This window comes from Pteropus vampyrus, unplaced genomic scaffold (assembly GCF_000151845.1).
Source record: "Pteropus vampyrus isolate Shadow unplaced genomic scaffold, Pvam_2.0 Scaffold26, whole genome shotgun sequence".
Lineage (NCBI taxonomy): Eukaryota > Metazoa > Chordata > Mammalia > Chiroptera > Pteropodidae > Pteropus > Pteropus vampyrus.
The window spans coordinates 4,977,709-5,003,303 of record NW_011888807.1 but is presented as its reverse complement, the minus strand read 5'-3'; the positions used below and the strand labels follow the sequence as shown (position 1 = coordinate 5,003,303).

The 25,595-nt window shown below is 35.1% G+C and overlaps 2 protein-coding genes across 5 annotated transcripts in view; one reads left to right on the top strand and one right to left on the bottom strand.

Annotated features, from left to right (window-relative positions):
• Window positions 1-5,391: 5,391 nt before the first annotated feature.
• On the bottom strand, window positions 5,392-11,822 carry CGGBP1 (CGG triplet repeat binding protein 1). 3 transcript variants are annotated; one of them, XM_023528475.1, is made up of 3 exons: window positions 11,661-11,822; window positions 10,851-11,053; window positions 5,392-8,956 (listed from the first exon to the last, which is right to left on the bottom strand). In XM_023528475.1, exon 3 carries the CDS (start codon window positions 8,935-8,937, stop codon window positions 8,434-8,436), a length of 504 nt encoding a protein of 167 aa, XP_023384243.1. In that variant the 5' UTR covers window positions 8,938-8,956; window positions 10,851-11,053; window positions 11,661-11,822; the 3' UTR covers window positions 5,392-8,433. The 3 variants fall into 3 exon arrangements, with proteins under 3 accessions (XP_023384243.1, XP_011354709.1, XP_023384241.1); XM_011356407.2 differs by having other exon boundaries at window positions 10,820-11,053; window positions 11,661-11,819; XM_023528473.1 differs by lacking the exon at window positions 11,661-11,822 and adding an exon at window positions 11,217-11,472 and having other exon boundaries at window positions 10,820-11,053.
• A 73-nt stretch (window positions 11,823-11,895) lies between these two features.
• The window catches only part of ZNF654 (zinc finger protein 654), a 73,619-nt gene continuing 59,919 nt past the window's right edge, over window positions 11,896-25,595 (top strand). The window contains exon 1 of one of the 2 annotated variants that reach the window (XM_011356408.2): window positions 11,896-12,394. In XM_011356408.2, coding sequence (XP_011354710.1) covers window positions 12,206-12,394 — 189 coding nt within the window. In that variant the 5' untranslated portion in view covers window positions 11,896-12,205. The remainder of the gene's footprint in view (window positions 12,395-25,595) is intronic. The other variant, XM_023528472.1, reaches the window with a different exon arrangement.

Sequence of the window (25,595 nt, the reverse complement as noted above, 5' to 3'; positions counted from 1 at the left end):
ATATATTTATATTATAAATATAATATAAGAAAATATCAAACCACCTTATGAACTGAGGAACAAGATTGAGAAAAGCTCTAGATTTCTTAATACAATACCAGATACTAAAAGACAATGTAGCAATGCCTTCGAATGATCAAATAATATTATTTTCAACATTCTTAGCTCAAGTTTCAATTAATCGTAAAGGAATGATGAAGCTATTTTCAGTCAAGCAAGACATCAAGAAATACACCTTCCATACATTCTTTCTTAGGAAGCTTAGTGAGGATGTGCTTAAACCAAGCAATGGATTGAACAAGGTATAGGTTGTGGAACAGGATGTAGCCAGAAAAGCAGCAAAGCGGGAGGAAAGAAGACTGAGAAGGAAGGTCTCTGGGAAAGTAAATTATATTGATAGTCTGACATATTTAAGCATTTGAAAGTTATCTGCCATATACTGGTATATAGATATTTGCTGGATCTCTTGGTGCATTTGGAAAAGAAGAGAAAACAAGCAAATAAAAATTATCGAGATGATTTTTAAAAAGTATTAAACTTGAAGAAAGAAAAAGAAAATGAGAAAGGAAATAATCACAGTACACTATTTGGTGTACTGTTCAGCAGTGAAAAATCATTTACATGGCCATAAAAATGGAAACATTTTGTATTAATTTTAACTACATAAAAATCTTATGATGAGAAAAAGTATGGGATAATGCTAGTGGAAAAGAACAAACTCTTCATTTTTAGGCATCATATCTTAAATTGACCAATCAAAATTGTAGTATAATCACATATCATTCAGAAATATGAAAGTAGAAGAAGAAACAGGTAAAGGGTTTAAAGTAGGTGGTGATGGGGGAACTGAAGAATAGGGAAGGGTGAGAGAGTAAGGCAGGGATTTCTGATAAATTATTTAGCATTATTTGATTTTTAAAACCATGTGCATGTATTCACCGATGTTCAGAGCAGCATTAATCAGTGGCCAGGGCATGGAAACAACTGAAGTGTCCTATGACAGATGATTGGATGAAGAAGTGGTGGTAATACATACAATCAAATATTAGTCAGCTATAAGAAGAGATGAAATATTGCCATTTGCAACATGGATGGACCTCGAGATAATCTTGCTATGCAAAATAAGCCAGACAGAAAAAATTGAAAATCACATGATATCACTTCTATGTGGGATATAAACCTGAAAGCAACAAATGAACAAGACAAACAAACAGAGTCTCATGGACATGGACAATAGACTAGTGGTTATCAGAGTGTAGGAGGAAGCGGAGAGGGGAGAGGTAGATGGGGCAAAGGGAATCAAATATGTGATGACAAAAAGAAATCTAACTATGGGAGGTGAACACACAGTGTCAATATATATATGCCTTACTGTTTAAGTGTATAGCTGAAACTTATTGGATTTTGTTAACCAATGTCACCATAGAAAATTAATTACTTTAAAAAAATATGTGCATGTATTATTTTGACAAAAATAACAAATTAAAAAGAAAAAGAATGCAGAAGCAGATAAAATGATACCAAAATATGCTGAATGTAATTTGAAAACCTATTTCTAAATGCTATTTCTTTCATAAATGTAGTATGTTGATTGATACTCTACACAGACTTAAGAAAGCAATTAAGTCAATCAGATAGTAATAGTATTAGCATCATTCTCAATATCAGTTAAGAAACACAAAAGTCAAAGTGACAGACACAGTAATAGACACCTTAGCGAGTTTAAGGTTAATTGCAGTTAATCACAGTGGCAGAGAATTTTATTGTAAGACCTATTTCTATAGAAATGTGGACTCTGGAGTCATGTGCATGTATCACTTGAAGATACTAGATTCAGCTTTCTGGAAGTATTTGCAGTTTGAATTACAAAAATCTGTTCCATTTTATGGATATACCTAAACATGTGGATTAATGACCAAATGAATTCTAGACATGACTTTTCTACTTAAAACTCTTCTGATCAGTGAGTTGATAATATTTTGTATTAGCCAAAGGTAGCTATAAAACCTGCAAGGGGGGAAAGATGAAGAAACCTTAGAAGAGGAAGAAGGAAATCAGACAGGAAAGAAATTAAGAACAGATGGTCATTGGTATGGAGAAAAATTGTACCTTGATTGTCATTATTACCATACTGAGTACTAAAGAAATTACTGTTGTGTCTGTAAGCAAGGAGACATTAGGCCACCCCTCAGGAGAAAGAGTATTCAAAAGACTGAAGTTCCAAAATAGTAACCATCACGGAGAGGAATAGAGTTGGATGACAAATCATTACCAGACATGGAGTTCTAATCCTGATCTAATGCCTGTTTTCTGAAATAGGAAATTAAGGTGTTATATAGAATTGATGTTATAAAGAACTACCTGATGATATTTTATGACATTCATTTTATTCTTTACATTAACTGACAAATTTTGAAATATGTCTACTGAGTTTCAGCAGTGATTAAATTTGTGTTTTTTATAGTCATAATTGAAGCACAGTGGAGTAAGACATACAATTACTGTGAACAACTAGAAAGTTTAGACTGTAGAAGAAAAGTACAGGAATATTAAAGTCATAGCTTTGAAATTGGTTCTCTATTACACACTTAGTAATGAATAACTTGGGAAGAGGAAGATGACAATTTTGTAAATGTGCAACTAACTTTTATAAAACTAAATTCTAAAGAATTTAAAAAGATTGTTTTAAAATATTTTTCAGCAATTAAAATTATTTAATATTCTTATTAGTAAGGTAGATGAATTATGTGATATTGCATTCTTTACAATTTGGATGTAACTATTGTGCAAGCAGGTTTCAGTAAAAGTCTACTTCATATTTATGTGAGTGATAAAAATATATGTGCTTGTTGTAAATAGGTCAATATACAGGGGTGTATTTTTAAAAAGGCAAATATTCCCCCCTGCCCTATTCAATATCACTACTTGTCAGTAATCTTAATAACATATGGTGTGTCCATCATCTCATACAAACATAGTGTACTTCCATAGCATTGTTCCTTTTTTTCTCAAAGTGAGAAAATCCACTGAGCAATTTTTCAAACCTTAGCAATATTGTAGACATCTTTTCTGATCCATACGTTTAGATCACTGAAGGCTCCATAACATGGATATGTCATAGTTTTTTGGACCATTCCCCTATAGCTGGACATTTATAGTATTTGTTTCCAGTGTTAAAATGAACTTCCTTTTACATATATCTTTACATATTGGCTATCTTATTCTGTAGAATATACTCACGTAAGTGGAACTTGCCAGATTAAAAATAATGCATCTTTTTATTATTATTATTACTACTGAATAGGTACTACGTGAGCATGATAAGAAAAATTTCAAAGAGGAAAAAAGCATATAAAAAACAATGATTTCCATTACACAGATTTTCTTTATGCTTAAATAGAAAAATTTAGAGAGTTCATCATCTAATATATATGCCAGCCCAGGAGGTTGGATTATGATAATCATTAGTTAATGTGTGATTAGGTAGACTATTGACTATCACTGATAGCCAATACTCATTAAAGCTATTGATTTACAATGAGCATTGAATTAAAATGTGTGGCAGGTTCTTACTTTACTAGCATTTAAATTGATCAATCCCGTTGCTTAGTAGATTTTAATCTGGAAATTGATATTTTATGGATTTCATAGTCTACCAGGTTTTCAAAGGATATGCAGACCATATAATCTGCAAATTTTCAATTTTTATTGCTGTTCTTGTATGAAATAAGACTTCAGGAATCAAGATGAAACTGGCGATAATTATTTGGCTGGTAACTAATTAGTCTCATGAAGAATGCTTAAGGAGATACTTAGAAAAAGCGACGTGAAACTCCCCCACCGTCATTTTTTGAGAACGAATCACCACTAGAATTAAAGGCAGGAATTTTTTTTCTCTGATGTCCCTATTGGCTAGAGTAGTATCAGGCACATAAGGACTCAATAAATACTAGTCGATTGCATAATATTCTAATTTAACCAAGAACTCGAAGACATGGGCTTTTAAATTATGATTCCAACATTTAAATGAGAGATCTAAGCAGCATTCACTCTAAATAGTATGTATATAAAACAATTGAAATCAAGTAATGTACTGGAGGGGCAATTAGATGGAAGTTGTGCCATATTTATCAAATGTATCCTATAATGTCACTCCTATTTTACTTCCTAGTTTTAGCTTTCAAAGGGCTAAAAGCTGGTCTGATCCTAGAAGCATCTTTCCATCGTGACATATCATATTAAAGGTACATAATACAACCCAATTTACACAGGAAAAACAAACAAACAAACTTATGAGACCTAAGGGTACATACATTCAATTGGTTTACATTTAATAAAGGTTATGATGAGATTATTTAGGAAAAATAAAGACATGTCTCTGATGGTTTGGAAATATTAAACTGGAAGCAGAAATATTGACTGATTTGTTAAGGTCATACCATTTTGATTCCAGGAAAAATAGAAGCTACTTTATACAAATAGAAGTGAATAGAATTTGACAAATAGGAGTGACTAGCCCTCAAAACTATGTAACACTACTAAAAAGCAAGACAATTTTCAACTTCTATGCATTTTCTTGCCCCCAGTGGCAAATAAGAACATAGCAAATCTTTCAAAAACCTGATAAAACTTATGAGATGCAAATTATGCTTGGCTTTGATAATTGGTATTTCTAAAAGTAGAAAATTAAAATGTTCCCAATTATAAGCACTAATTTTACTTAAACATTACCTATATAACTTTTTTTGGAAAGGTCTATCTGTAACTACAATGTGAATCTAACTTGACAGAATATGTGCTTTAATATTGGGCATAAGGATGAATAATTATACAGATATAATAGAAAAATAAAACTCAATTAGTAAAATTCTCTAGATCTTTTGGAATTATTCTGTTAATCTTTTGGAAATGTTATTCACTCATAAAAAATGTGCTTTAAAACTTCTGAAACAAATTCTTTTCGAAATTTATTTCTAAAAGTCAGAGACAAAACTTTAAAAGTAACATTTATACTAAGAATACATGCGTGAGCAAAAAAAAAAAAAAGCACGGGAATACAAAAATGAACATAGCAAAATTTTAATGAATACAATATTCTGGATACAAGTGGAATACCACTAGGTAAGAACTGTATTTACCTCAAAAGTCTATGATAGTATGGATTGAGATAAACCAAAGTTTAGGTAGCCACTTCACTATTCACATTTTAATCAGTGTTGATCAAAAGCTAAAGTAATTTATTCTAGGCTAAGATTTTCAATGAAATTATAGAATGAATTATTTAATGAAGGTGATCTGTACTCATTTAAAGGCAGCTGGGGCAAGTCAAACCACGGAGAGCCCTTACAAAGACTAAGTAAGCACCAAATAATGAATTGTTTGTGGCTTTCATTTTGGGTCACCTTAAATTTTATTTTGTTTAAAATGTGTTTTCCATTAACATTAACATATAAATTCTTTCAGGCAAAGGTTTTAACATGGAGCTTTCTATGTAGAGATCCTACCAACTGTTACTTACAATAGTTTTTAAGCAATGAATACTTCAGAACAATTCCAAGCCCGTACTTAATGGGTTACAATTCTAAGATGCAGAACTTTTTCTTTAAAGTTTTCTGGTCCCTGAAAAGTAGGGCCAAATGTATTAACTGGAAGTAGCATTTGTTTGCAAAAGAAAATCTTACGCAAAGATGATAATGAATAAAATAACTATTTAGGCTCGCATATACAATCTTTCTCAATTTTCATCTGGTAAGAAATGATTACAATGTCCTTCAGGCTTAGTATACGCCCCAAAGAATCAAAAGAAACCAACAAGGAATTGAACATTTCAACAAGCCGGGAACTATTTACTGTAAGCATAGATAGAGTGAAATTCTGAAAGACACACTACCATACTTTGATAAAACACTATTAACAGGTAAGCATGTGTTGAAGGCAGTTTATAAACGAAACATTACAAATCTTTTTTATGCATACAACTTATAAAGTAGAAAAAAAATTGCTATTTTCCCAATAGTATAGCATCACACTAACACTATATAGTTAAGATTGAAAGCTTCTGTACACACATCCACTACACCTCAATCGCAGCAATGCACCTCTTAGACATTCTCATTTGTTATCTAACATATGCCAACCATGGTTTTACGAGAATTGTTTGTTTGAGCAGGCTACAACAACCATTCTGCTTTATCCATTTGAGACAAAGTTAACCAGTTTCAGGAAACGAAATTTTATTATCAGTAAAGAAACATATTAAACCTACACAACAGGATGGAAAATGCTTCTAAGGACATGATATAATCCCAACTGGTGGATGGCTTATGTCCCTAGATATAGGTATGCAGGAATAGTTAGAAGCCTGGAGAAATACATTAAGACATTCGAGACCTAAATGACCAACACATCAGTAACTACTAGAAACTCAGATGTGAATTATTGTTTTTCCAGTGGAACATTATCCAATTTTACTGCTTAAGACTACTCAAAGCTGTTCTGCCACTATATGTTTGCTGTCCGTGCAAATTAATATCCAAATAGGGAGCAGTCTGAATCACACAGAATTTTGAAAAATTAGAATGATTGTGTATCTAACTTTTTGTATTCTGAAAATAGTGCTATAAAACTCAATTTTATTATCTTCCCAGCTTCTTAGACCTTCTAACATTATAGGTAACTTAAGCATGGTTGCCTGCAAATTCTTTACTAGAGGAAGTAAAAGCAAAGCACATTTTGGTTGTTTTACTGCTGGTTTCATGTATGTGCTTTATCAATGAGAGTACTACTCCAGGCATTTATTGTGCTACTTTAACTGAACATGAGAAAAATTGGTAGTTCAAATTTTGACAAGTGATTTTGGGGGATGGGGGTGGCAGGCATATTTAAAATGAAATAACAAAATTTCTACATAAAATCTAAAATCAGATGGGCATTTGTGACCACCTGAACTAGGAACTTAAGTCTGTAAAATAAACTTATGCATGGAAAGCTGTTTCTGAAAAATATAAAATCTAACCTTGTTCTTACTCACTTTGGCTTTAAAATGAAGATGTGGTAAAATGACCTCAACGATAACTCCCATAGGACATCATTTGTCAATGTTTTGCAATAGAAATATATTTTATAAGTATTTTAACTTGAATGTTTTCAAAGAATGTAAGATATTTTTTTAAAGCTCTATTCCAAGTTTTCAGCTGTTTAGTTTTTAAAAAATACAATTTGGGTCTCCAACAAAGAGGACATAACTGGGCTAATTAAGCTACTTTGATAACCTTAAAGGATAGTGAGATTCAGATAAAGATCATTACCTGAACATGGTTGACCTTTAACAGAACTGATTATTTCCTCACCCAAACAGTTATGCAGGATACTGCCAGATATCTACTACAAAAATTTTGCCAGTATTTTTAGACGATTGTTTACCATTGTTTAAAAACCTTGTATCACCAGAGGCAAAGCACATAAAAGTGAAAGTAAACCTGTTTCTAGTCTATTTCTCCTAAACTCTTATAAAATCATATGGAAAAATTATAGAAAGTAATTTCCTTATTATCAGCCCCAAATTACTAATTTTCTGTAAAAACAGAAAACTCAATCATAAAATGTCTACCTGTTTAAATTAAAATGCCAATCCTGAAGTCTTCTAACGAGACATTAAAAAAAAAAAAAACTTACAAATTCAAAATACTTGAAAGCTATGGTTCAAAAACTCGTTTCTATAGTAAGAGACTAAAATCATGTCACTGCAAAATTCCCTATGGCTTTTGGCACTGACATTAAAAGAAAGATTTTAGTCTTTTGGTCATCTGAAGCTGCTACTAAATACAATAAGCCTTTAAAAAGGGGAAGAAAAGACTGAGCAACTGAAGGATAGTTAACTACATCATATACAAATAAAGTATGGTTTGATATAAAGTCTGCTAGGGATCTGAAGATACAAGAACAGTTTCCCACCATCCCTTCTTTTTTGAAGAGGATCCTCTAATCAGAAATAATGCTTTTAAGTTACTGTAAGTGGTGTTGCCTGGCAGCAGCTTCAATTTCCTAGGCTAGTCTTCAATCGAAGTAATTAAGTAATCTCACAAGGAATAATCATACATGGCAATAGGGTAAAAAGGCAGGGCAGTTCTTCCATGCACAAACATTTCAGGAGAAAAACCATCCATTTTAAAGATAACCATCAGGTTTAAGGTATCCTAGCACACTCTAAACCCTAAGTTTTGCTTTACACCATTGGTGACTAAAATCAACAATAAGTTTTACGGTGGTTTTTTTTGTTTTTTGTTTTTTTTTTGCCTGCAACTATATACACATTGCAAAACTATTCTGCATCACATGATTTTAAATGAAATAAATATAAAAATGAACCACACAATCAACACATAACTTTAATACTCCACATTATTTATCTTGATCACAATGGTGGTAACCTTGTCAACAATCTTGTGAGTTGAGGAGTTGATTCTCATTCTCATATCCATCGGGCAGATATGCTCTTCTTAGCTGGTCTGACTTAGGTATGGAGCCTCCATTCTTCACATGGCGAGACAGGAAAGCACGGACTGCTGGGTGATCAGCCTTCTCAAGTGGGATATTGGCTTCCAGGCACATTTTCACAAAGTCCTGGATAACACTGACTTTCTCTGTTTGTGCAGTACTGTTGCACTGAAGGGATGCAGTTAGGGGCCTCTGCTTCTTTCTCACATTCTGCTCTTCAAATTCTGCCTTCCTCTTGGTATGAGTCTTTGACTTGAGATGGTCACTAATGGCAGACTTGCGAACATGATTGAGAACCACATTGCAAGAAGTGCAGAAGAGTTTTCCTCCATCTTCGTGCAGCTCACCTCCAAACTCAGTGACTCGATCCAGGGGAGTCACATACAAAGCAGTCTTAGAACGGTTTCGAGCAGGTGGTGCTGTCACAACAAATCTTTCCATTCTGACTTTGAATAAGGTTCTTTCAAGACAAAAGAAACAAAGTGTTATAGCAACAGTTCATTCGGGCAGCAATTAATAAAAGGAAAGTATAAACACTTTTAAGATTAAAGACTTCAGAAAAAACATCAAATTAATAAACCGTGTCCATTAAGTCTTAACTTATCTGGAATATGTAAGGGAAAGCAAAACCAGAGCAAGTTACTAGTAACAACTAGGTCCATTCCTTGATTTTGAGGAAATTCAAATATATTAGAACCATGAAAAAAGAACTTCAACTATCTTAGATGTCACTATCATTTAGGAAAATTTAATCACAGGTCAATATTTAGGGTATTATTTATATTAACTCATCCAAATCAGATATGTATTTAGGTTTAAAACAGCTTCTTTTCCTTTGCAGTTCTGGGGCAACTAATTTTAGAGACACAATTGTAGGGAATTGTAAACAAAGTTTGTTCAAACAGGTGGGCAACTAAAATGGCAGAATTTTACATGAAGATGAATATAATCTCTGAAATTGCACTGAGAAAAAAGGTAAAAACTAAGACAAACCAAATGCAATTAACATCAGGAACAATGACATAAAATTTTAAAGCCAAAAAGGAAAGTTCAAAATCAGTCATTTTTTAATACATACATACCTCTATTAAGTTTTTCCAAAGGTAATGATCAAGATATGCAAAGTGCTTCTTCTAACACTTGTTTTCACTAGACTAATTTGTTAATTTTTCACTTATTAACTTGTAAGTTAGAACAAAACTAAAAACTTATTAACACAGTGCCTAGTATATGATAGATGGTCAATCACAATTTGTTGATGAAATAAGTAAATGGTTATCTTCATTATTTTCTCAAATACTTAACTCAGAATCAGCTTAATAATTTCTAAGTTTATCCTAATAACGAACTTTTATGATCATTGCCAAAGTCATGATGTTATAGGCACTGAAAACATGAGATAGTGAACAAATGTTGGTGGCAACCGTTTGTTTCTTGGGGCTATCTATGCTTTTGGGCTAAGCTTTTAAATTAACCTAGATATAAGAAATTATAATGAATTTCACAGAATTCAAGGTGGAATTCCGTTCTGTATAAATACATTAAGACATAAATTCCTAAGTGTGTTCATAAGAACTATGCTTTATAAGTATAATCAGAAATGACATTAATCTATACCAAAAAATTCATAGCTGGATAACATGCTCTCTCTCAAAAAAAATTATAAATTGCCACTGTGTTAGACATTTATAGACATCAAACTCAGAGCACTAAATATTTCACAGAAATTCTAGAAATTATGATAAGGCTTAGGTTTTAATAGGTTTAATTCCTTTTTTTTTTTTCCATTAAAAAATCTGTTTAATGCATGGTTTTCATGCGCCACATATTGTGTTTGGCTACAGGTTTCCTGCCTCGTAAAGTAGTTAGAGTATAACCATTACACGTTTGCACTTTCAGTTAACAGTTTATATTTTATAATCCTGTAACAAATCAGTCCCAATTATGATTAATGGCTCTGAACTAGTTATGAAAAACATTAAATATTTGTGCCCAGTAATGCCTAAATCTTTCTATGGGAAACGTCTTCTGTCTTTAAATATTTTGATTTTAAACTTTAAGAAACACGTTCGTTTTTCTCTGAAGAATAATGCTCAATCACTTGTGATAATGTGAACAGCCTATAAATTCCAATGTCTTGTAACTTTCACAAGTCTGCTTGTTTTACTGCAGAAACAAATATCCACCCAGTAGAGGATGCTCTAGTTTACAGACACGAAGAACAAAACTGTTTTCAATAGAAGGTAAAGGATATTTTAAATGCAGAAGTTAAAAAGTTAAGAGCAGGAATTAGCCAACAAAAGAGAAGCAGCAAATCACTTACTAGATCAAAATAAAAGTCATCAGAAGTTTACCGGATTAGTTTCCAGTATTTTTCGTCTTGATACTTAGGAGTAAATGGTCCCCAGCGTAAGAGCAGAGAGGCATGAAATCTGGCACTTTCCGTTTGTTCAAACCAGAGACGCTTTCAAATCAGTTTTTCAACAAGTGGTGGTGGGGAAACAGTTTCTGGGCTTGCACCCTATTTTCCCTGCGGTGCCGGGAAGTCATGCCTTTACTGTAATACACGAAAAACAAATGGAAAGAAAAAATGGGGGACGGGGAAAGAAAGAAGGGTGGATGAAAAGATGAACAACGTCAACAACAGCCACCATGCAGGTGTCTTTAAAACCGCTCCCTTTAGGAAACTCCAGACCACATATCCGGATCCCAACGTTTACCCCAACACTCCTCAACTCAGTCTCTTCTCAGTAGTATGCCCCGCTTTGAATCTCCTCCACCGCCCAAGGCCCAAGGGTTGGGGGGTGGGGGAGGGAAAGGCGGGGCGCGGGACTTTCTCGCAGTCTATACGCCCTCCTCCCGCGCCGACCCTAGCACGCCAGCGCCCCACCGCCCCTGCCCCGCTAGCTGGGCAGGGCCAAGTCTCAGCTGCCCGCCGTGGGCCCGGCAACTCGACAGCCGAGTTGGCGGCAGTCTCAGGGGAGGAGGCGGTAAGGCGCCTGACGGAGGCGGCCGCTGTCAGGCTTCCCGTCTCCTCCCTCTTCCTCCCGCCGACAACCGCGCCCCAGCCCCGCCCCCGGCTCCCACTTAGGGACGGAAGGCCCCGGGCCCAAAGCCCGCACAAACGGCCGGGCCCACCCTTGGCCTCCCTAGCTTCTCGGTACCGTGGGATCCGGGCTGCCGGTAGGGGAAGTGGATGAGACCCGGCCGGAAAGGAAAAGAGGAGGAAGAAAAGGAGGAGCAAGGGGTGAGAAAGGAGGACCCGCCGCCGCCGCCGCCGCCGCCGTCGCCGTCGCCGTCGCCACCGTCGCTGCCGTAGTCCGATCGAGCCCCGCGGCGGCCGCCGTGTCCCCCGCCGCGCCCCGTCCTCCTGCACCGCCTATGGCAAAGCTCGTGGGCGGTCCCCAGCAACCGCCGAGCAGTATTGGCCAATGGACAGCGGATCTAGCAAACAGGCGGCTGACTTGACCAATGGTAGTGGAAAGGCGGGCCTGTGCCTGATTGGCGGCTAGATTTGCCCAATGAAAACTGGGGGCGTGGGTGGGCGGAGCCGGAAGTAGAGCCAGACCAGAGGCCCCAGTCGGCCTAGGGCGGAGGGAAGGGGGAGGGAACTAGAGGAGGAGGAGGTTAGCCGAGGCAGCTACGGCGGCGGCGGCGGCGGCGGCGGCGGCGGCGCAGGGGCTGGTACGCGCTGGGCGGTGAGAGCCTCATGGCGGAGGAAGAGAGCGACCAAGAGGCCGAACGCCTCGGAGAAGAGCTTGTGGCCATTGTGGAGTCCCCGCCAGGCCCTGCGGGGCTTAGAGTTGCGGGCGACGGCAAAGGCAGCATTGGCGACAGCAGCTGCGGTGGCGGCGTCGTTGGGATCAGCAGTCGGGATTACTGCCGACGCTTCTGTCAGGTGAGGCGCTGGTCGGCCGCTCGGACTTGTCACCCGGGTTCTGGGCCTCCCTGTGTCTCCTGGCCTTCTCGTCCTCGAATCAGGGCTGTGTCCAGTGCTTGCTCCACCAACCCAAAAGGAGAGTGAGGGTGAAGCTCCCCCTCCACCTATCCGGCTTGGGTTGGGGGGCGGGGAGCGAGACGGGGATGACCCGTGGGTTTAGGGTTGCTGAGAAAGTGAGTTTGTCGGTGGTGGAGGGGCTGAAAAAGGGGTTCAGCTGGCAGGAAAGCACTGTAGTACTGACATGCCTCCCCTTTCCCAGACAAACCTTTTTCTGCCTGAGGGTCCCGCCTTCTTGTGTTTCCTACCCTATTCCTTCTCACCTCGTTTGGAATCTGGCAACATTTCCTGCCTTCCCTTCTCCGCCCCTAGCCCCCTGTATTCTCCGCTTTTTCAGAGACGGAAGGCATGCCATCTCTCTACTGCTCCCTGTCCTGTCATTGCCACCCCTCCCCCTCTGCTAGGGTCTCCTGTCATCCCCTCACAAGATCCCAATGGGTCAATTCTGTTGGTTTACCCACGATGATTTAGTTACTTTTTAGGGAGGTGGGGTTAAGACAGTGTGATTGTCATCTTTTTTTTTTTTTTTTACCCCTTTCCCCGACACACGCACTTTTTTTTCTAATTAACTACTAATAGAGAAAGTAATTTTCCTTAAACTATTGCTCTCGTTGCATCACCATCGCCCTCATTCTTTAAATTACAATGTATTTAGCCTATACAATACAGTGTCCGCACAATGACAGTAAGTTATTTACTAAGTCGACTGCCACTGCGATTGATGTAGTTTAAAGTGTTTGACCATAATCAAATATAGCATCAAAGTGTTCGTCTAGGGGTAAAAGTTGTGTAATCTACATTCACATCTACGTATATTTATAGTTTAAACATTTTCTCATTCACAACAGTCTTGTTTTGCAAACTGTTTTGGAAAAAAAGTTCTCCTTTTTCACACTATTCCTTTTTTTTTAAATTTTATTATCTTGGACATATAGAGTTCGTTCACATATTGGCTCCACCACTTCCTAGTTATGTTACCTTGGACAGGTTATTGGAACCTTCACATATTAATTAAAGTTAGCTATTAATTTCATTCTGGTAACAAGTAGGAAATAAAGTTAACAAGAAGTGGGCATCATATTTGCTGAAATTTGATTTTATGCCTTTGCAAGCATTGAAAGCAAAAGGATGAAGTTGAAATTTTCAGATAAGTTTTTAATACTTAAATTGTTTTGATTTTGATTTCATTCCTCCCATAGATAAGTTGGCTTGAAGGTGGAAATTGTGTTGGTGTAGAAGGGTGTATCAGTTTTCTTTGGCATTGCTCTCTATTTAGTGACTTTTTCAAAAGTGTATTTTTTTTTTTTTGGTAGTGGCATTCACTGGATTCAGAGGTTCAGTACCTTTATAGTACTTGTCTTTGATGCATTTTACATCTAGAAAAAATGTTATCGGTAAACGTCGTATCTACAGGAATTTTAAATAATTGACCTTTTTAATAGACTCACAGGCAGAAAGTTTTTATTTTTTTCCCTATGTTTTGCTTTTAATATTACGAATGAGCAACTTGGTTTTGGTTACCTTTAGCTTTAATTTACTTCATCAGATAACCTTTAATTGTTGTAGAATTTGAAATTTTATTTGAGAATCAGAACATTTTTAGAGAACTACTCTTATTCTGTTTTTTGAAATCAGTCTTAAGAACAAATGACTACATTTAACCTGTGAAATATAGTGTCTGCAAAGTGACAGTAAACTATTTTAAAAACAAATGTTTTCTACTTAAACAAGTCCATTACCTCCTAAATATGCAAGGAAATAAAACTATACAGGAAGAACTTAACTTTTATTTCACATTGCTAAATTTATGTTATACTGACATACTTTCATGTTACCAACTTTTACTTGAAATCTCATTATATATTTTATAATACTCTAGATGAGCAATAGATCTGTTCTTAAGATTCCTGTCCTGGTTCCACCATGCAGGTGAGCTTTATAAAGTCCTTTTTTGTATTAAAACTTTAAGACAGAATAAAAGATTACCTATATTAAGTTGAATTTTATTCATTGATTAATAAAATTCTAGTAGTATGGTAGTATTGTTTTATTTGCCAGTAAGGAAAGTAGATTATATAATCTATTTCCCAAAGATTGTGTGTGTATGTATGTATGTTTTAAAACATTTGGTTTCTTAATATTTACTAAGGGGAGTGTTAAGTAATTTGCATTCATTAGTAAATGATTTAATTGTGAATAATCTATAAAATAGATAATATGGACTTGGGCGGATGACAGGTTAACTAAATATATGACTTATACACACAGCCTGGAAATGAGAAGAAAGGCTCTAATTTATCTTCCTCCTTTAAAAGAGAAATGTGAATAAAAATTTCTTGGCAGTGTGTGGGTGAAGGAAGAGAGGAAGGAACACTTCAAGAGAGGTTCTTGTGTCTTTTACCACAAGGAAAAGTAAAACAGAAGACAGTAGATATTATAAGTGATAAATTATGCATGCATTCAAGTGTATTTGATGATATACTTCTCTGTTTGAGAAGCAATACTAGTAATTATAAAATCTCAAACTAAGGGAATAGTCCCTTAGACTTCAGCTGATTTTTGTGATGATGGATTTGGGAGATTGAAAGTGTTGATTTTTCAAAGAGTTACACGGTATAATGTCTGACTAAGTGCCACTATTACATCTTCCCTTGGCTCTTATTAGTAGACTCTCAAATGCTTAAATAGAATTGGCTCTTAACTGATATTTACTTTGAGGGTAAAAGGAAGGAGAAATTGATTTTTATTGAGGGCCTACTAACTCTTAAGACCTTCAGATGGGTCTTATTATGTAAATTGCATAGTTGAACTTGAAATGTGAACAAGTTAACTAGTCTTCAGTTCTGGTAGGTGGATCAACTGGGATTTGAACCCAGCATTCAATTTCTACTGAAAGGCGGATTTGAGATTACAAATGAATTCTCAAATGATTATAAAGTGACTTATTTTGGGCAAGTTGTGCAAAGAAGGAAAAAAGTTCCTGGACATACTCATACTCATACTTAGGGAATCATGGATGAAAAAAATTAAAAGTACTCTTTATTATGGAACAGTGTAAAAAATATTTTGAGAAACAGTCTGATAATTATTATTTCTCTGACTTGTTAGGTGCTGTGAACATTTCCCCAATTCTTGAAGGTTGTCGTAATTCACTTTATTTTGTTGCTAGATATATCAAAATGTTTTGACCACAAATTGATTGTAAACTAAGCAAGTTAAAGTACTTTCTTTTTAATTCAGTTCTTTCTTTTTAATTCAGTTCCAGAATGAATATAGCAAATGATAAGTATTTCTGGAAACACTCTGACATGTTTATTAAAATAGGCTTTAAAATTGTTTCTTACTACAGTGGGGTTAATAGTCATCTCATGAGGATGTCATAAGTATAAAATGAGAGAAAGTACTTGGTAGTGTACCTAGGACATAGATAGGCTTAAATAAATAGAAGCTAATATTTCTTATGTGAAATCCTCTGAAGGTTTAAGAGGGACATTAGAGATAATCTAATTGGTAGGTCACATATATTTTGTATCCCACAATAAACTTTAGAAATGTTACAATTCTAAAATTCTGTTATTTAAGTAGAAAAGCCAAACGCTGCTGATAAAGTACTAAATGATTTTTTTCTCAGAGATTTTGTTTCCTGTAGAGGACACTGGCAATGTCTGGAGATACTTTTGATTGTCCTGACGGGGGTGGGGATTTGGTACTGTCATATAGTGGATAGAGGCCAGGGATGCTGTTGAACATCCTAGAATGTGCAGGGCAGCCCCAACAACAAAGAATCTGGTCCAAAATATCAGCAGTGCCAAAGCTGAGAAACCCTGCTCTACTTTTACTTGGGAACTCTTAGTGGATACTTTGTATCTATAATGCTGATATAAGTGGCAAAAAAAAAAAAAAGTATTTAATGATCCTCAAATAACTTGAAACAACTTCTGTGTACTAGACACTTTACTAGCTGTCTAAGATACAATCTAACAGAAAAAAAGGTTTGCCTCATGATTTTAAAAGATACATACTAATGTTTCTTTAGAGAAATTAAAATTTAATTGTTTTAGAAAAATACAATCCTTATCTCTTAGTCATTGTATAGAATTCATAGTTCTTTGAGTAATTTTTTAGGATATAATACATCTTAAGTAATTCTTATTAATTGAGATATTAAAAAAATACTTTTAATTTTTATAAATGCTTTATGTATACTTAGTTTAAAAAGCCACATAAGGCTTACATATCAGGAATTGCATTTTGCTGCTAATAGAGACCTTACTTGAATATCTTAAACAATAGTACCATTTATTACTCATGTGAAAAGTCTCAAATAGATAGCGTGGGGATGTTATGATGGCTTTATCATCATTGCACTATCATTTGCTATTTCTTTCTTATCAGTCATCCCTGTCTTATCTCAAGGTCGCCTCATGTTCCAATATAGTTGCTGGAGTTCCAGCCATCACATCTGAGCTCCAAGTAGCATATCAGAGTAATTCTGTGGTAAGCCTCAAATATCTTGCACTAAATCTTAGTAACTACCCTTTTTGTCTTATTAGCTATCTCCATCTGAAAAGAATGTTAGGAAATTTAGGAAATTGTTGTTTTTTGTTTTGTATTTTTTCTCCTTGATAAACACATGTCTATGACTGTTAGGAAGGAAGGAAGAAAATAAGAATGGATATTGTAGAGACAACTAGTTTTTTTTTTTTTCCCCAAAGCATATAATAAAAAATAGCAATTCATACTCTGTCCCTCTCCTTCCTCACATATTCCCCAGAGGCAATCACTTGCAACTCTTAGTTTTTATAATATTTACCTCTATGGTTATAATTTTTTTTCCTACTTCTAGATATGATCATTTAGCCTAGTTGACAGAAGAAGTGGGGACTACTTTACCGTCTATCTTACTGTTCAGTGTGTACATTTTGATTTTACCCTGCGTTCTCTTTTATCCCCTTCCTTCTCTCTAATCCTTTCCTTCTCTGCCCCATTATGAGTTCAGCCTCTCCAAAGAATTAGGAGTTACTATTGGTCTAACAGGGGAGGGGCCCTAGGGGAGATGTTCAACTGATCGTTCTCTTTTTGAGTCTACTTTCACCTCCATTTTTAGAGGTCTGTGGTGTTTCAGATTCCTGGGATTCTTCACGAATCAGCTTGTTCCTGAACTTCCTCCCTCCTTTCTAAATAATAGCTACCCAAATGTGGTCATCTCTCCTTTTTAGTTGTTTTCTCTTTATGGGTTTAGGTCTTTTAAAATAAACATATTTTTACTGTTTTTTTAGTGGAGTTTTGAGTGGGAGCAGAAGTAAATGTTCATTTTGCCACATTTAACTAGAAATCTCAAATTAGTTTTTTAGCTCAATAAAGAATAATACATAAGAAAGATGATGAAAAGTATTGAAACTAATTCACAGTGATTTATTTAGTTTTGAAAGAGTATCCTTCTTCCTGATCTACTATGTAGTGAATATTCAGAGCTAGAAATAATTTCATCACATGAATTTAGTTTTATGTGTTCTTTTTGGCAAAATTATTTTTATTACTAAATTGCAAATTAAAATTTTAGTGATTTTTAAAATTGTTTTCAAAAATTGACACATTTGGTTCATTTCCAATGTTCATAAAAGGTGAATTTCATGGAAAGACATTAACTTTTTATTATAATTAGGAAAAACAAAACCAAATGAACTCTAGATCTTGGTGGCTGTATTTGGGGGCCTAAATTCTTTGTGGCGATTGTTTAATGCTTTTTTAGGTTGATTTTTAGAACTGAATTGTACTCATTGTTCGTAATGATATTTGTAATAGCAAATCATTGAAAATAAACTTATTGACCAAAATTAGGGGAGTTGTTACATATAATGGAATCTTATGTTCTCTTAACAGTCATGTTTTTAAAGACTATTCATATAGGAAACTGTTCATGGTGAAATAATTACTGAAAAGACACAAGAAATGGGTAATTTCACCTTTATAAATAAAAAAAGACTAAAAACAAATATGCCAAACTTTTAACAGTTGCTAACTTCTTAGTAATATGTTTAGTGCTGAATTTTATTTTTATCTTTACATTTAACTATTTTTTATTTTTATGTTTTGATAATACCTACTGCCAAATCAGGAAAAATAAAGTACAATAAGAAATACATTTTATTTTTTTCTCTCTCTACCTTAGATATTGTTTATTTTCTGTGAGTAAATGCAAGATTATTTTGAGTATGATGAAATTTTAACTACTTTGTTTTTCAAAAATATATGAAATGCTTTTTGATTATGTGAACTTATGAAGGTCATTTTAGGTTAACCAATGAGATCTTAATCTTAAGTAACCTCTTTAAATGAAGTTCACTGCTTTTAAGTTTTTTAATGATACTGTCATTTTAAAATTCTGCCAAACAGAAGTAAGGCACCAGTTGCACTGGTTTTGCTGGCACTAAATCTTTTGATTTTCTGCCAAAACATGTGAAATCTTACTTTAACAATTACAAACAAAAGCAAAAAGCAGAATTTTAAATTAAATTTAAGAAAGCCTTGGTAAAATATGTGTCTGGCGAGATATTTGAAAAAATAAAATGTGATCAGTAAAATATGTCATTCGATATCCCATTTTAAATGTATATTGATATTAGGATATTTAAAATCTAAGGTAATTTGTTTGAGTAAATATCAATTCTATTTATCAAAATTGGAGAGTTTAAGTTTTATAATTTCTAGTAAATTCTAATACAAGAGAACCTTCACCTTTCATATAATATATGTCACATAGATTTTTTGCCTCCCTTTTTCTCTGACAGGTCAGTTCATCATTTCAGCAGAATATTCTGTATGGATCTCCTCTCTTAAGATGAGACCCAGTTAGTGTCACCTGGTCAAAGCCATGGCGGAACACTGGTGACAAACTAAATATGAGAGGAGATGGATCAGTATAATGTGTTACATAAGATCCTAAAGTCCAGGACTTTAATACTCTCTAACACTCAATACCGTCAACTCTCCAGAGCAGTGATGAATATGGAAATAGCTGAAAGACTCTCCCATCTAAGCAATAGAGAAGGGAGTCATTGATGTTAGGGTTGAAACTTGTAGGTTAGATGAGGCACTGGCATATAGTGGTAAGCAAACAGGCTTTATTTTTGCATACAGTTACAACTGATAAGTTCTATAAAGAAAAGGTGTACAACAGTAGTACCCCCTTATCCATGGGGGATACATTTCAAGACCCCCAGTGGATGCCTGAAACCATAGTTGGTACCAAACCCTGTATATACTGTTTTTTTTCCTGTACATACCTACCTGTGATAAAGTTTATAAGTTAGGCACAGTAAGAGATTAACAACTAATAATAAAATAGAAGAATTATAATAATATATTGTAATAAAAGTTATGTGGTCTCTCTCAAAATATTTTTATTGGACTGTACTCACCCTTCTTGTGATGATGTGAAATGATACAATGCTCACGTGATAAGATGAAGTGAGGTGGATACACTGGACAAAGGGATGGTCCACGTCCTGGGAGGGAAGGTGCAAGACTGCACAAGATATCATGCTTTTCAGAATGGTGTGTAATTTAAAACTTATGAATTGTTTATTTCTGGAATTTTCCATCTGATATTTTTGGACTGCAGTTAACCGTGGATAAACTGAAACTGTGGAAAGTGAAACTGGGGATAAGAGGGGGATTACTGTAAGATGGGGCTAATAAGAGGCTTTTGCCTATTTTTGAATTCTTGGGCAAGTTGAACTCTGCTAAGATTCTTTGGTTTAGTTTGAACACATTGAATTCAAGGTGACTTTCCTTATCCAAGGAGAGATCTTAAAGATAGTTGGGATTTACAGAATCCAAAGATCAAAAGTGAGATGTGGTCATCAGAGCTGTATGGATGGTATTTGAAGCCATGTGTGTGAATGAGCTCACAGAGAGAAATAATAGAGTAGGAAAAGAAAAGGACTTAGAAGTGAAGCTTCAGAAACTCCACAGTTAAATGGCCTTGTAGGAAAGGTTGTGTCTTCAAATGAAGTCTGAGAAGGATTAGTTATTAAAGAGGTTGGAGAAAACCAAAGAACTGTGGTGTCACAGAAGACATGGGAAGGGAATATTTTAGGATGGTGTGAATGGTAACTGGTATCACAAGCAAGCCACTGAGTTACACGGAGGTTTTTGGTGACTTTAAGCAGAGCTATTTTGTTGTAGTGATGGGAGCAGGAGTCAGAGTGGAGTAGTTTGAAGAGTGAGAGGTAAAGAAATAGAGCCAGTAAGTATAGATAATTTATAAAGGAGAAGGAAAGATATGGGTGGGAGCTGGAGACATGTTGTGTATTGAAGGTGAGGATTTTTTTAAAATGATGAGAGTTTGGCATGTTTAAAATCTGATGAGACATGCATTTGAAAGGAAGAGATAAATCTACAAAAGAAGGAGGGGATAATGTATAAAATAAGATTCCAAAAAGGAAAGGAAGAACAAGATTCAAAGCACAAGGGAGGGGGTTCCTTTATGTAGGAGCTTTGGGGTAGGAGGAAAGTTCATCTGTTGAGAATACCTTGGGGGTAGTTGGAGATGAAAGGTAAATGGAGGTCTAAAATAGTAGCTTCTTAGAGTGGTAGACTGAATTGGCCTACAGAATCATTTGAGTGTGCCAATTATGGATGACCACTAGTCTGTACTTTTGTTCTGCAGTGTTTATCTGTGTGGAAGGCATGGAGAACACAATTAGTATGAAAACAGGCTCATTTTCTGGCACCAGTAAGGATAAAATAGTACAGTACAGAGAAGTGAAAAGAAAATATAGAGAAGAAAGAGAAGTAGTTCTATCAGTAGATATTAATAGGCATACAACATTGCTCTATGCACTTGTGAAAATTTGTGCATGTATATGGGTATATGTAATGTCCTAATAACTAAGGTACATATTAACCATATTAACAGTTTATTAATATATATTTCCCTAACCGGAGTTTACTAAAATTAACCAGTGTCTGTTTTGGTTACACCAAAGTTGAAATGTTCTAAATACTCTCTAATCACTGTTGCCAGTGATTCAATATGTGTGTGTTATGTTTTAGTATCCGGAAGGTTTAGTTATTTTATTGGAATGCTCTGTAGATGTATATAACTCATATTGCTCTGTAGATGTACATAACTCAACCGTGTATCAGGTACTATGATAAGTCCTTTACCTGTTTTATCTAATTTAATCCATTGTCCTACAGGATATGTACCATTGTTCTCATTTTACAGATCAGGAAACTAAGATGAGAGAGATTAAATGGCTTGACTAAGTAAACATACCTAGTATGTACAAGTCACATTGGAATCTGGCCAGTCTGACTGTCAAGAGCCCATGTACTTAGCTATTCTAATATATACACATTATATTGCATCTGAGGATATGCATTTGGTATTCATTATAGCATTTGTGCACATCTATTCAATATAGCATACCAAAGAAGTTACTGACCAAGTAGAAGTGATTTTAAAAGACTCAGGGCAGCACAATAACTAAAGATGTTCATGAATATAAGAAAGTGAAAAGAAATCAAACTGAGCTATCAAAAATTCCCTATAAGAAGTGACTCTCAATGCTTTTATTTTTTCCAGCCCACTTGAATGGGATATCCTTCTCTCAGAAGCAGTGGCCCACTGTAGTGGTTATTCACAAGAGTTATGATGATTACAACCAGTAGAAGTTATTTTATGTTATTTATCTTGTGTTCTTGCAGAAAGATATAGAATGTTTTAGACGAGTATCCTGAGTGATTAAATTTTAAAGGTTCAGTCTCAGTGGCATTCAGATTTAACCTTGAAGATCTGGAAATCTTAGTAATCCAGAGTACAATGGATATGCATTTAGATTTGATTATCTGTCCTTTTACCGTGCTTTGAAAATTCTTGCTAATGATATCTCAGGTTCTAGAACTCATTAGTAAAGTCTAAAATTTATATTCCATGCTCATGAGGGTGTGGTGAAATGGATATCTCATTTTCAGCTGGTGGGAATAAAAATCATCACAACTTTTCTGGACCATTATTCACCAAAATATATTAGAAATGTTAAAAATAATTTCTACCTTTTGACTTGATAATTTTCCTTATAGCATTAATTTCTGAGGAAATATAAATTTGGACATAGAACTTCATCATAACACCGATTTTAATTAATAAAAGGAATTAATCGAAAATGGAAAAGAAACTAGAACATCTAAAATAGTTTAAAGCTTCTCAGCTCTCATAAACTAAAATGTTATTCAGCTTTAAAAATGATGTTTTCAATAACTATATAATGACCAAGGAAAATAAAAAAATTAGGTAGAAAAATTTGTAACAGGATTACACAATTTTAATTAGGCTAGTCCATTCCCACTGTATTCACATAATTTTAGAGGAGGAAAGTGCTATAAAGAAAAATCAAATGAGCTGCTTCACTAGAAACACGATTTCTTGATGATAATCCTTCGGAACCATTCATATACTTCCAGAAGTCTGTGAATTATCTGAAATTATTTGCAAAAAGTTATATTTGCATTTTCTTGGTGAGCAGGTCTAACATCATTTGTTCATTTTTTGTTTTTATCAGATTCTCTTAAGAATTTCAAAACTTGCTAAACAAGCACAGCCCAACAACAATCCAAACACCCCAAAAGGTTATGGACCTTTGCTGTAAGTCATTGTGATATAAGAAGCACTACCTGTTTTTTGCAAATAAAACGTTATTGGCATATGCCTATTTATATTTTCTGTGGCTGCTTTCATGATACAACAGCCATGTTGAGTGGTTGGGATGGAGAATGTGTGACATTAGCTGCTTTCTGGCCCTTTAAGAAAAAGTTTGTCAGCTCCTGTCCTAGATTCTCATTTATTCTTTATGACAACTCTGTGAGACAGGGACTGTTTTTATCTTCATTTTATTAATGATGCATCTGAGATTCAGAGAGGTTAATCAACTAACACCAAATCACACAGCTAAAAAAGGGAAATATACTAAGATGTTAATAGTGTTTATATGTGGGCAGTACAATGATGTATGATTTTTTTTCATCTATTACATTTGCTACAGTGAGCGTACATAGCTTAAATCAAGAGAGAAGAAAGTTGTGAAAAAATTTAGGTAGAAATGGGTTGTAAAAATCTTAAAACTCATTCATGCTTTTTTATTTTGATTTCTTACTATGTCATCCTGTGTTTATGAACTTAAGAATGGATATGCAATTTTTGCTTCCCTTGTTGGCACTTAACTCTGACTGTGTAGTCCCTTAACTCTTGATTTTATGAAAAAAAAAATGAAATTATTCTATCGACAGTTTCTTAAAAATTATATTATCTGAAGCCATTTTGTCTTTTAACTCTTGAGATTTGTCTTTTATATTTTGAAGTTAACTTCAACAACTGTTAAGTGTTCATAGTAGATGCTTATAAAACGCTGCATATGTATCTGTCTGACAGTATGTAATTTTTCTTAATATCAAGTGAATTACCTTTAATTATTTTAGGCATAGACCTAGATAAAGTATGATAAAAGTGTTGTAGAAAGTATTGCCAAAAGAAAAAAATTGGCTCGGTACTATGTGAAATGCTTCACCCTAATGATTATAGGGAATTTAGGAGTAAAGGGTCACAACTCCTGCTCTCAAGGAGCTGAATCATCTAGTAAGGGAGAAAAGTTTTATCTGACTACTGTGTTGACTGTTATGACCTTGGTCCAAACCACAGCCATCTTTCTCCTGGATTATTTTATTTCCCTGCTTCCAGTTTTTCACAGTTTATTCTCCACACAGCCAAGGGTAGTCCTTTTAAAGAAGTGAGTGAGCTCTCTTCTAAACCTTCCATGATTTTCTATCTCAAAGTCAAAGCCCACATTCTTAAAATTGACTGCAGGGACTTCGTGATCTGGTCCCTGTCTAGCTCTTTGACTTGTCTCTCATTACTCTGTGCTTCCACTACTTACCATTTTTGCCCCTCTTTCAACTTGAATAAGTATGTTATTGTCTCTTGGCCTTTGCACTTGGCTTTTGTTTTGTCAGCCAGAAATACTTTTCATTTGGATATGTGTATGTTTGCTCTAGAACTCTCTTCCAGTTTCCTTTTATAAAAGAAATGGAGGCCTTCTCTGAACATTTCAGATAAAGTATACAGTAGCATTCCACCTCTACTACTCCCTTACCTTGTGTTGTATTGGTTTTTAAGGTACTTAACACCATCCAGTATTTATTTGTACCCTACTAAGCATCAGGGTACTTGTATTCAATAAGGTTTGAATAAATGAATGAGTAAATATCAATAATTCCTAAAACAGTGAAACTGGTGAGTAGTGCCACTACAACAATATATATATTAATTTTTTTTTTCAATTACAGTTGACATTCAATGTTTTGTATTTCAGGTGCACAGCATAGTGGTTAGGTATTTATATAATAAAACAATGTATATTAAGTCTTCTGAAAGTTCACTCGGAGAGACTACAGTATTTCTAATAGAGATAATTTGGGAAAGTTTTAGTGGATGAAATAACTTTGAATTGAGTCTTACAGAATCGTTAGTATAAAATATAGGCATAAAAAAGGAAGTGGTATGGGTAGGAGGACATTATAAGGAGAGTGGATAATTTGTGAAAAGGTGGACGGCATGGTGTATTTATGATTGGGGGTAGTTAATTGTCTAGAGTCATGGTTCTTCAAAGCGTGCTTACCCAGCCTGGTGGTAGGAGCACCCCCAGGACACCTCAGTAATGTCAATTCTTGGCTCCACCTCAGTTTTGCAGGATCCAAAACTTGGGCTGGGGCCCAGCAGTCTCTGTTTTTCATAAGCTTTCCAGGTGATTCTGATGCATACCAAAGGTATACACTGGACTACAACGTGTACTCAGAAAAGTAAGTATTTACGAGTATTATAATTAGAAAAATAGATTGGTCCAGATCTTCGCTTAGGAGTTTGAATTTCGTAGGAAGATCTGAAGGTTTAAGGGCAAAGCAGTGCCATCATTAGTCATAAATTTTGTTTTAAGCTGGACAAAAGGAGGTAAAGAACGAAAGCCTAGATAAAAAAAGGAAGCAATTGCAGTATTTCAGCAAGAGAGTAATTGAGGGCCTAGCTGGGTAGTGGCAGTGAAAA

Excerpts from the sequence above, each read along its gene's own strand:
- CGGBP1 (XM_023528475.1), bottom strand. The coding sequence starts at position 8,937 with ATGGAAAGATTTGTTGTGACAGCACCACCTGCTCGAAACCGTTCTAAG.